This window comes from Eleutherodactylus coqui, chromosome 10, assembly GCF_035609145.1.
Source record: "Eleutherodactylus coqui strain aEleCoq1 chromosome 10, aEleCoq1.hap1, whole genome shotgun sequence".
Taxonomy (NCBI): Eukaryota; Metazoa; Chordata; class Amphibia; order Anura; family Eleutherodactylidae; genus Eleutherodactylus; species Eleutherodactylus coqui.
Genome location: NC_089846.1, coordinates 19,463,237 through 19,475,468, shown reverse-complemented (window position 1 = coordinate 19,475,468; position 12,232 = coordinate 19,463,237). Strand labels below are relative to the sequence as shown.

The 12,232-nt window shown below is 43.2% G+C and overlaps 1 protein-coding gene across 3 annotated transcripts in view; it reads left to right on the top strand.

Annotated features, from left to right (window-relative positions):
* Positions 1-12,232, top strand: part of LOC136580146 (mitochondrial carnitine/acylcarnitine carrier protein-like) — a 27,423-nt gene extending 15,191 nt beyond the window's left edge. For 2 of the 3 annotated variants that reach the window (XM_066580471.1, XM_066580470.1), the window contains 4 exons: positions 7,089-7,161; positions 8,665-8,774; positions 10,849-10,970; positions 11,220-12,232. In XM_066580471.1, the coding sequence (XP_066436568.1) occupies positions 7,089-7,161; positions 8,665-8,774; positions 10,849-10,970; positions 11,220-11,282 (368 nt within the window). In that variant the 3' untranslated portion in view covers positions 11,283-12,232. The remainder of the gene's footprint in view (positions 1-7,088; positions 7,162-8,664; positions 8,775-10,848; positions 10,971-11,219) is intronic. The other variant, XR_010786943.1, reaches the window with a different exon arrangement.

The following is a 12,232-nucleotide window of genomic DNA, read 5'->3' as shown; positions in this document are numbered from 1 at the left end:
GACGTTTCCTCCTTACAGACCCAGTGAGTGCATTCCTGCCGGAGGAGATGTTTGCCTTCATGATACCCAGCTTGGTTGAGGAGGCTCTGCATCCCAAACCCTCGAGGGACCGACCCCATGGACCTGCTTAGAGTTCTAGAAGCTATTGGTAGGGCAACCTGAAACAATATAGAAAAGGGTTCTGCAATTCAGACAACTTGTTAAAGGCTGATTGTGCCCTCGCAGAGACAGCAGTAGGGCACACAGCCAAATCTCTCATTAGATTGCATTATGCACTCCCAAATTATACCTGTCTCAACCCGATAAGAGGTAACAGGACACGGTATTTCTTGCAGGCTGTGTGGGCGGCTGCCTGTTTTCCAGATTGTGGCTCGGGGAAAAGGCAAACAGCCTAAAGGAAACTGCTAAATGAATAAGTAATGTCATCACTGCATTAGCTGCGGTGTTATCAAGTACATAACCACTAAGCTAGCAGGTCTAGCAGCTCAAGAGCCACTTCCACTGAGACCGGGCCAAAGTAAACTAACTGGCCCACCAGGGTACATCTAGACCAAAAACTGCAAGCAGCACCTCCCCAAAGTTACTTGTTACGTTATTATCAGGATCGTTATTAACCTTTGAGGAAACAGCTATTTTTTCGTTTTTGTTTTCTCCTCCCCACTTAAAAAAAAATCATAACTTTTTTATTTCTCTGTTGACAGCTGTCTGAGGGCCAGTGTTTTTTGCAGTACGAGCTATATTTTTCAAATGCACTATAGAATGCAGCATAAAATCTAATGAAAAACTTTAAAAAATTTCCAACTGGAGTGAAATGTCAAAAAAATGCAATTGCATCATTTTTTTGGGGGGGGGAGGGGGGGGTGACGGTGGGGTTGCTTTTACGGCATACACACTGCAAGGATATGGTAACTTTATCCTGTAGGTCAGTGATACCGATTATGATGGTATCGAATTTATATAGTTTTTTTGTTGCACTATTTTTAAGAAACAAAAAATATTTAGAAAAAATGTGCTTCTTGGAGAGGGTATGACCAAATGAAGCGCAATTCTGGCGTTGTGAATTTTTTCCTGATCATTGTCTGGCATAAATAATGTGATATTTTAATAGATAGGACTTTTTATGGCCATGGCAGTACCAAATAGGTTTCATTTTTCAATGTAAAAAATTGGAAAAGTTTTTTTTTTAACTTTTAATATTTAATATCTTCACATTTTAGCCCCCATAGGGAACCTGAACTTTACAAGGCCCTGGGTTGCCATGACACCAGAATACCTCGTAGTCCCATTGTGAGGGCCAATCAGGACTTCTAGGCACCAATTGGGCCATTTAACCCCTTGAGTGGCACGCCCGGAAATTTTCCGAGACGAGTTCCACTACCGATAGTGATATAGCCAGGAAGATTTCCGGGCTATGTATCACTATGGGAGCTGCAGAGCACAATGCCTCAAGCTGTTGCAGTGTGCTCTGCCTGCACAGACCCTCATAGAGCAGTTCAGGATTTTGAAATAAGAAGCTGAGAGATACTGCCGATCTGCCGGTAACCTCCCACTTTTAATTTTAAACTCCTGCACTGGTTTGTATACAGGTTGCCATAGAGACCATCGGCTTGTCAGAAGCAAGCCGATGGTCTCTGTGGCAGGGAGAGCTGGTGCTTGGCTGTCAGGACAGCCAGGCACCAGCTCTTACAGCAGAGATCAGAGAAAACCTCCGATCTCTGCTGTGTTAACCCTTTACATGCCGCAGTCTATGCGACTGCAGCATGTAAAGGGCTGACAGAGGGAGGGGGTTCCCTCTGTCAGAGGACAGCCAGGCACCAGCTCTTATAGCAGAGATCAGAGAAAACCTCTGATCTCTGCTGTGTTAACCCTTTACATGCTGCAGTCTATGCGACTGCAGCATGTAAAGGGCTGTCACCATCGGACCCCCTGAATGTGATCAGGGTGTCCTGATGGGTCTCTGTGGAAGTCCCCTAAAGGGACAAAAAGTAAAAAAAAAATTAAAAAAAAATTATTAAAAAAATAAAAAACAAAAACACTTGTCTCCCTTTACTTTGTAAAAAATTAAAAATAAAATTACACATGCGGTATCCCTGCGTCATAATGACACAGAGAAGTAAGTTAGTACATTATGTAATCCCTTAATGACACAGCCCCTTTTTTTCTTTTTTCCCCATTTCTTTTTTTGCTCCCCCTGTTTAAAAAATTATAACTCCTGTATTTATCCATTGACGTCGCTGTATGAGGGCTTGTTTTTTGCGGGACGATGTTATTTAAAGTACCATATAATGTACTTAAAAACGTTTACAAAATTCTAAGTGGAGTAAAATGAAAAAAATGAAAAAATAAAAAAAAGACATTCCACCATCCTTCAGTGCGTTTTGTTTCTACGGCGCACAAACTGTAACATAAACGACATGATAACTTTATTCTATGGGTCAGTACGATTACTGCTACACCAAACTTGTATAGTTTTTTTTGCTGTAGTACTTGTATTTTTTTTCAAAGACATTAAATTTTTTTAAATTATTTTCTGCTGCATCTTCTGTGCGCAATAACTTTTTTATTTTTCCATCGACCTACTTTTTTGCAGGATGTCCTGTAGTTTACGTTAGTACTAACTTAGAATACATACGGCTTTTTGTTCGCTTTTTATTGCATTTTTCTGGGAGACAGGGTGACTGAAAAAGTGCATTTGTGGCGTTCTTTATTTTTTTTCCAACTACGTTCACTGTACGGGGTAAATAATGCACTACTTTGATAGATCGGACATTTACGGACGCGGTGATACCAAATATGTATTTTTCTTTTATGATTTAGATTTTTTATTATAGATATGGCAAAAGGAGGGTGATTTTGTTTCAATCGTTTTTTATTGTACATTTTCAGTAAACATTTAACAGTGTTACATTATGTTGATCTGCAGTTACCATTCTGCTTACGCACAGCCACGCTGGTTTCTCTTAAATCGTGTATCACGGTCTTTTCCTGCAGAGTACATTTATTTCTTAAAACAGTAAATACAAAAAATAAAAAAATTAAAAATTAAAAGAAAATAAAAAGAAAAAAAAAACAAAAAACAAAAATACAACTTTATGATGCATTAATGAATAAAGGCATGTATCTGGCTGGGGTGGTGGAAGGTAAGGGGAGATGTTGGGGTACGGGATTAGGGAGGGGATGGAAGTCTTGCTTATGACTTTTTTGGGTTTCCGAGAGCCCTAAGGGTCCATAGTACCCGTATTCAAAAAGGAGGTTGATTTTAACTTTTATTACTTTTTTTTTTAAGCGTGAAAAAGTCGTGAAAAAGGAAAAAAACCTATTACAATTTGGTATTGGCATAATCGTACTGGCCTATAGAATTACTTCAATACATTATTTATACTGCTCAGAGAATGCAGTGGAAAATAAAAATAAAAAACATTTACAGATTTACAGATTTTGTTAATCTTGCCACTAGAAAAAATGGAATAAAAAGCGATCAAAATTGTACATGTTCCAAAAAAATTAGATAAATGAAGACTAGAGTTCATCCTGCAAAAAAACAAGGCCTTCTAGAGCTCTGGCAATGGAAAAATAAAATGATTCGGCTCTTGGAATGTGGCCACACAAAAGCAAACCTCCAAGAAAAAAAAATGTTTTAAATGTACAAAAATAGCAAAACCTAAAAAAACTGTGTGAGGGTGCATTCACACAAACGTATATCGGCTCGGTTTTCACGCCGAGCCGATATACATCGTCCTCAGCTGCAGGGGGGGGATGGAAGAGCCAATAGCAGGAAATGAGCTCCTGCCCCCTCTCTGCCTCCTCCCCACCCCCTCTCCGCCCCTCTGCACTATTTGCAATGAAAGGAGGCGGGGCGGGGGTGGGGTGAAGGGTGTAGAATTAGCCCCACCCCTGTCCCGCCTCTCCCCATTGCAAATAGTGCAGAGGGGCGGAGAGAGGGTGGAGAGGAGGCAGAGAGGGGGCGGGAGCTCAGTTCCTGCTCCTGGCTCTTCCATCCTCCTCCCCCCCCTGCAGATGAGGACGACATATATCGGCTCGGCGTGAAAACCGAGCCGATATACGTTCGTGTGAATCCAGCCTAAACTTGGTATCGCCAGAATCGTGTTGACTCAAAAATTATTATCACATTCATTATTTGCACACTGATCGCTGTAAAAATGAAATCGAAAAAACAAATGGCAGAATTTCTTTTTTTCCCCACAATCTCCCTACAATTTTTTTTACAAAAGTTATGCAATACATTATATATACCCAAAAATGATGCCTTCAAAAAGTAAAACTTGTCCCGCAAAAAACAAGCCCTCGTATGGCCGTGTCAATGGAAGAATGAAAAAGTTATGGCTCTTGGAACGCGACTGGAAAATGAGTTAAAATTAAATGATTGGACCATTTAAAAAACCTGCCCTGGTGGGTCTGACAGGGTGGTAAGAAACCCGCCACTCAAGGGGTTAAATGCTGCTGTCAGAGTTGACGGTAGTATTTAAATGGTTAATAGTTGTGATCTGAGTTAACTCCAATCGTGGCTCCTGCAGCCAGGTGTCCACGAACAAAGATAACAGATACCTGCCATGTAGAGAGCGGGTTTGGCTCCCGAGCTTGCTCCATACAAGCTCTGCGGCACATGTGACATACATGTACCATGGGTGTGACCAAGAGGTTCATTAGCCTAACGGTGAACGGCCACGCAGTGCCTTCTGCTCTGGAGGACTCAGCATATATATGCAGTAGCCGTTGATTTTACTGGACACCATGTAATGCTTATTTTTTCCTGTAGTGGCACTGAAGGAGATATAAACGTCTGCTGCCGGATTTCTCAACAGATCACTGTGTGATCCTTTCAATATTGGGGAACAGAAAAGGGACTGATCAAAGTGAAGAACCCCTTTAACCTATTAAGGACCAAGCACTGTAAATATACGGCACTTCTGGGTTCGGGGCTAAAATACGGTGTGGATTTAAAGCTCCTGCACCCGCAATCTAGCAGCAGCATGTTGAGTGCCTGGCTGTCAAAAACAGCTGAGGACCCAGAGGAGAAGAATGAAGCTATTTTGAACCTCTTTTGCAGGCTACACAGCATAGATAGTACAGGAAGCGGCAGTGTCATTTCCTCAACTGATCACAGTGATCATATGATCGCCGACGACCCCTGGCATGTCATAGCGGCTGGATATTAGCAGACCCCATCTCAGTTCTCCAGTGACTACTGTCACTATAGGGGGATTTATTACCCTGTAATTGTGGCTCCACTTGATGCTGCTTCTATGGATGCTCCAGTTACAGGGAAAAACTGTGAAATAAGAAAAAAAAGCGGCATTATGAAAGTCCCCCAGAGGCCTTATGTGATGTTTACAGAATAAAATACCAATATGTAAAAAAAAAAAAAGCCAACGCAAACCTAAATTGTCACAATATTTGCCCTGAAATCCAAGACTACACCATTTTTTGTTTTATTAGGGGTAAGGCCTTAGTCAGACGGGCGTTTTTAGCCGCGATTTGCGCATGCGCATGCGTCCGGCGATTTTATAAAACCATTGCTTTGCAATGGTATCGGACACATGAGCGCTTTTTATGCGCTCGTCCGATAAATTATAGAACAAAAAAATTGCAGATCGCACCTATCTGCGATCTGCGATTCCTCTTCTCTTCTGTATATGCGCTCAATGGGGCCGGCAGCAGCAGCGCCGACCCCATTGAGAACATATAGAAGACAAATCATTCTTCTCTGCCACAGCTGTAACAGCTGTGACAGAGAAGAACGATGTTTGCCCATTGAATTCAATGGAGCCGGCAATACAGCCGCTCCATTGAAAGCAATGGGCTGCCGGCGTGCGCGGGGTGAATTGTCGGGAAGGGGTTAAATATATAAGCCCTTCCCGGCAATTCATCCTAAAATGTGTTAAAATAAAAAAAAATTGTATACTCACCTTTCCGCTGCAGCCGGAGTCCAGCCGCGGCCGCTGTCAGTTCTCCTGAACTGCTTCTCGGCACTATTCAGCCGGCGGGGCTTTAAAATCCCCGCCTGCTGAATGATCTGCCTCTGATTGGTCACAGCCCTGACCAATCAGAGGCAGGTTTCACTCACACACCCATTCATGAATTCATGAATGGGTGAGTGACTGCTGCCTCTCAGCGCTGAGCCAATCAGGGGCAGGTCTGACTCACATCCATTCATGAATTCATGAATGGGTGTGAGTGAGACATGCCTCTGATTGGCTCAGCGCTGAGCCAATCAGGGGGCAGGTCTGACTCACACCCCCTTCACACCCACTGCAGGACGGCCGCGCGGAGCTCCGGCTGCCGGGAGAAGGTGAGTACATGTATATTTTTTATTTTCACACATTTTAGGATGAATTGCAGGGAAGGGCTTATATATTTAAGCCCTTCCCGACAATTCATCCCGGGCTCGCCCGCAGCGCATTGCTTTAAATGGAGGCGGCTCTATTACCGTCTCCATTGAATGCAATGCGCTGGACAGCTCCGGCCCGTTTCTAATGAAACGCGGCTAGGAGCAGATTTTCGGGCGATTTGCGCGCACTGGTCACGCGATTTGCGGATGCGCATCCGTCATGCGATCCGCAAATCGCGCGAAAAAACGCCCGTCTGACTAAGGCCTAATGTGAACAAAAAAAAAATTTCTTTTTTAAATTTAGGGATTATTTTTAAAATGAGTTTATTTACAGTAAAATAAAGTACAGGAATAGTTTCGTCTTTTTGTTTAAGGCATTTTTATATATCAAAACGCCTTCTACAAAATGATGAACCTATTCCTGTATTTTATTTTAGCGTAAGTTACTAATTTAGACAAGGAACTCTAAATAGAAAAAGCATATATATATTTTTTACTTTTTGCACATATTACCCAATATCAAACAATAATACGGAACACAAATTCATTTTGCCAGCCTAAGAAAAAGGAAAATCAAGCCATAAAACCAGCACATACGTAAAAATCACTAAAATGTGTCTGGTTGTTTAAGACTGAAATATGCTGGTCTTTAATGGGTTAATGAAATGTTATCTTCCGCCATATATAAATGTCTACTGGAAGCTGGCATATCACTCTAATGTTTACTTTTCCTCTTAAGATATCCCCGCTTCCGGCATGTATTTTATGAGCTATGAATGGATGAAGGATAAAATGACGCCACATGGAGGAAGGTAGGCAGTGATATTCCTCATACCGTACTGATATACTGATCCATGGTGGTAAACCTATAGGTGCATTCATATGTGTGGTGTGACATACAGGTGCAGTCATATATGTGGTGTGACATACAGGTGCAGTCATATATGTGGTGTGACATACAGGTGTAGTCATATATGCGGTGTGACATACAGGTGCAGTCATATATGTGGTGTGACATACAGCTGCAGTCATATATGTGGTGTGACATACAGGTGCAGTCATATATGTGGTGTGACATCCAGGTGCAGTCATATATGTGGTGTGACATCCAGGTGCAGTCATATGTGTGGTGTGACATCCAGGTGCAGTCATATATGTGGTGTGACATCCAGGTGCAGTCATATATGTGGTGTGACATCCAGGTGCAGTCATATATGTGGTGTGACATACAGGTGCAGTCATATATGTGGTGTGACATACAGGTGCAGTCATATATGTGGTGTGACATCCAGGTGCAGTCATATATGTGGTGTGACATACAGGTGCAGTCATATATGTGGTGGGACATACAGGTGCAGTCATATATGTGGTGGGACATCCAGGTGCAGTCATATATGTGGTGGGACATCCAGGTGCAGTCATATATGTGGTGTGACATCCAGGTGCAGTCATATATGTGGTGTGACATCCAGGTGCAGTCATATATGTGGTGTGACATACAGGTGCAGTCATATATGTGGTGTGACATACAGATGCAGTCATATATGTGGTGTGACATACAGGTGCAGTCATATATGCGGTGTGACATACAGGTGCAGTCATATATGCGGTGTGACATACAGGTGCAGTCATATATGTAGTGGGACATACAGCTGCAGTCATATATGTGGTGGGACATACAGCTGCAGTCATATATGTGGTGTGACATACAGCTGCAGTCATATATGTGGTGTGACATACAGCTGCAGTCATATATGTGGTGTGACATACAGGTGCAGTCATATATGTGGTGTGACATACAGGTGCAGTCATATATGTGGTGTGACATACAGGTGCAGTCATATGTGTGGTGTGACATACAGGTGCAGTTATATATGTGGTGTGACATACAGGTGCAGTCATATATGTGGTGTGGCATACAGGTGCAGTTATATATGTGGTGTGACATACAGGTGCAGTCATATATGTGGTGGGACATACAGGTGCAGTTATATATGTGGTGTGACATACAGGTGCATTCATATGTGTGGTGTGACATACAGGTGCAGTCATATATGTGGTGTGACATACAGGTGCAGTCATATATGCGGTGTGACATACAGGTGCAGTCATATGCGGTGTGACATACAGGTGCAGTCATATGCGGTGTGACATACAGGTGCAGTCATATGTGGTGTGACATACAGGTGCAGTCATATGTGGTGTGACATACAGGTGCAGTCATATATGTGGTGCACATGGAGCAGCAGTCCTATAATACATAAAGGTGTATATGATTCTGTACTATACCCCTTTACCATCTTCTTCCTCCACAGCGTCAGTGACCTGAGTGCCGCACGGATTCTGCTCGCTGGCGGTGTGGCGGGCATGTGCAATTGGGTTGTAGCCATTCCTATGGATGTGTTGAAGTCACGATTCCAGACAGGTGAATAGACTCCCGGCTCCATGTCACCGCCATCCGGATATTTCTAGTATTATGTAAATTAAGCTTAATCATGGTTTATAATTGACATTTCTGTAACTGTTTCCATTTCTCACCATATGTGTCAACTCTGTTTGCTGTCAGTGAATGGAAACAGTCTTGTTAAAATCCAGAGACCTACAATTCCTTTATCATTTTATCCCACCCAGACAATCCTCTGTGAGCTAAACACATCTCCAACATAAATAGCTCTCCTGTCCTGATAGTTTGTTACAATGTATCAGTGCAGGTATCTGCTTAGCTCAGAGTATTGTTTAACCCATTCCTGACATACACGGCGCATGTCAGTTGTCAGGGCTCAGGAGCTGAACCAGCTCCATACATGGGGGGTGTCGGCCATCTTTGGCAGCTGACATTTAGCTGCAACAGCACGATCAGAAATAATTGAAAGGGTTAAAAGGTTTGTCTGAGTTATGAAAGGCCAGATCCCTAATGGTGTAAAATAAGAAAGCAGCTAATACATCTATCGGCCCACGGCTCGTCCCCCTCCGCTGGCTCCCGGTCTTCCTACTGACCTCATCTTTACAGGCTGTAGTCAGCCTGAACTGTACACAAGCAAGCTGCTGCAGCCAATGACAGTGAGCATTGTCACTGGCTGCAGCAGCAGGTTTACAGAACATCACAGACTGAGTACAGCGGGGACCTAGAGCTGCCGGCGGGAGGACGAGCAGACAGTGGTGAGTATGAACTGCTTTTTTTTATTTTGCACTATGTGGGATCCAGTGAGATTGCTCCAATGTCTCTGTAGCTCTAAGGCAGTGTTCCCCAACCCCAGTCCTGAGGGACCGCCAACAGGTCATGTTTTCAGGATTTCCTCAGTATTGCACAGGTGATGTAATTATTGTCAGCGCCTCAGACATGGCCACAGGTGTTCTTACCATAGAATATCCTGAAAACATGACCTGTTGGTGGTCCCTGAGGACTAGAGTTGGGGACCCCCGCTCTAAGAGATGCGTGACGCTCATATTCTAAAGTCTAAAGTTGTAACAATTTGATCTGTCCAAGTTATTTTCTCGGGCTTATATAGGGGCAGGATTCACTAATTTGAAGAATTGCTGCCAAGGACTCCACGTCTGCACAAACTGACTTACTCTATCATTCCTAATTGCAAATATTTTCTCATACACGTAATGTTCCGAGAGAAGTTGTGTTATTTCGTTCAGAGAAGGGATCTGTTGTGATCTCCATTTCCTCGCTAGAAGTAGTTTTATTGAAAGAAGGCCATGAGATACCAACTTTCTATATTTGATGGGAATGTTATCTATCCCTATCAGAAGAATGGCTAATTCTGGCTTTGGAGGGATGACCATTCCAACTATTTTGCTAATGAGAGAGAAGAATTCTTGCCATATCTGTTGAATATCAGGGCAACTCCAGAAAATATGCAATAGGGAGCCCTGGTTCCCGCAGTCTCGCCAGCATTTATCTGAGACGTCTGGGAAGAAGTCAGCTAATCTGACTGGGGATCTATACCATCTTGTAAGTACCTTACTATGCACTTCCAGTAATGAGGCGCAGGATGAGGCCCTATTAGCCCACAAGTGAGCACTATTCCATTGTGTTATTGAGAAAGACTTTCCCAATTCCCTCTCCCAATTCACCCCGCTTAGAATTTTTTAAAAGTTTTCCAACATATTATACGGTACGTCATCAGGCACCATTGACACATACAACTCACCCCACAAAAGACGAGCCCTCAAGTAGCCAGATCACCTCAAAAATGTAAAAGTTATTATTTTTTTGAAGATGGGGAACATAAAACAAAACAAAAGCGGGAAAGAGTCAAACTATATACAACTGTAACAAGTCCTCAGCTGGGAAAGATATTAGTGATATAAAGGTTTCAGATTTTCAATTCACTGACAGCAAGCAAAAAACTATGAAGTATCGAAGCATGAAGTTTATGAGAAAGTTGCAGAACACGTTTAAATAGCCGTTCAGCTTTCAGGTGTAATATGTGAGCCATGTTGTCGCTGTCCTTCTGCAATAATCCTCTGATCTTACCATCTCATTCCAGCGTCTGAGAGCCGGTACAGGGGGGCTCTGGATGTGTTTAGGGAAGTCTTGCGAGATGAGGGACCCCGAGGTCTGTATAAGGGGTTCACAGCCGCCATGTTACGAGCCTTCCCAGCCAATGCGGTGAGTGCAGAATCTGAAAGATACAAAAAAAATGTCTTTACTGCCTTTTTTTGGTAGAGAAAATTGTAGTCCAGTAGCTCTGGGATGGTATCAATGAACCAGGAAGCTCAGGATGAACACCGCTAAAATACTGAATGTGAATGGTAAAATTAAAAAAATGTAAAACCCCATTACAGTCCGAGGGCAGCGACACTCGGGATACCCCGCTGCTTCCAGGCTCAGGCTCTTCTGATGGTTCTTTTATTTCAGGCCTGTTTCCTGGGATTTGAGGCTTCTATGAAGTTCCTGCACTGGCTGATCCCAGATGTCTGACACCCCCATACTGTCCAATACAAGGAACACCAGAGCTCTATGAATGTGCAGCACCCGAGAAACCTCAAGAGCGGAACTCAATAAATGTGCAGCACCCCAAGAAAATACAAGAGCAGAACTCTATGAATGTGCAGCACCCCGAGAAACCTCAAGAGCAGAACGCTATGAATGTGCAGCACCCCGAGAAACCTCAAGAGCAGAACGCTATGAATGTGCAGCACCCCAGGAAAATACAAGAGCAGAACTCTATGAATGTGCAGTACCCCAAGAAACCTCAAGAGTAGAACTCTATGAATGTGCAGCACCCCAAGAAAATACAAGAGCAGAACTCTATGAATGTGCAGCACCCCAAGAAGCCTCAAGAGCAGAACTCTATGAATGTGCAGCACCCCAAGAAACCTCAAGAGCAGAACGCTATGAATGTGCAGCACCCCAAGAAACCTCAAGAGTAGAACTCTATGAATGTGCAGCACCCCAAGAAGCCTCAAGAGCAGAACTCTATGAATGTGCAGCACCCCAAGAAGCCTCAAGAGCAGAACTCTATGAATGTGCAGCACCCCAAGAAAATACAAGAGCAGAACTCTATGAATGTGCAGCACCCCAAGAAGCCTCGAGAGCAAAACTCTATGAATGTGCAGCACCCCAAGAAACCTCAAGAGTAGAACTCTATGAATGTGCAGCACCCCAAGAAAATACAAGAGCAGAACTCTATGAATGTGCAGCACCCCAAGAAACCTCAAGAGCAGAACTCTATAAATGTGCAGCACCCCAAGAAAATACAAGAGCAGAACTCTATAAATGTGCGGCACCTCAAGAAAATACAAGACCGGAGCTCTATGAATGTGCAGCACCCAAAAAACACCAGAGTTCTATAAATGTGCAGTTTTTTCTGTGCTGTGCTACTTTTGAAATATAAAATATCATTAAAAAATCTCTATATTTTCTGCCAC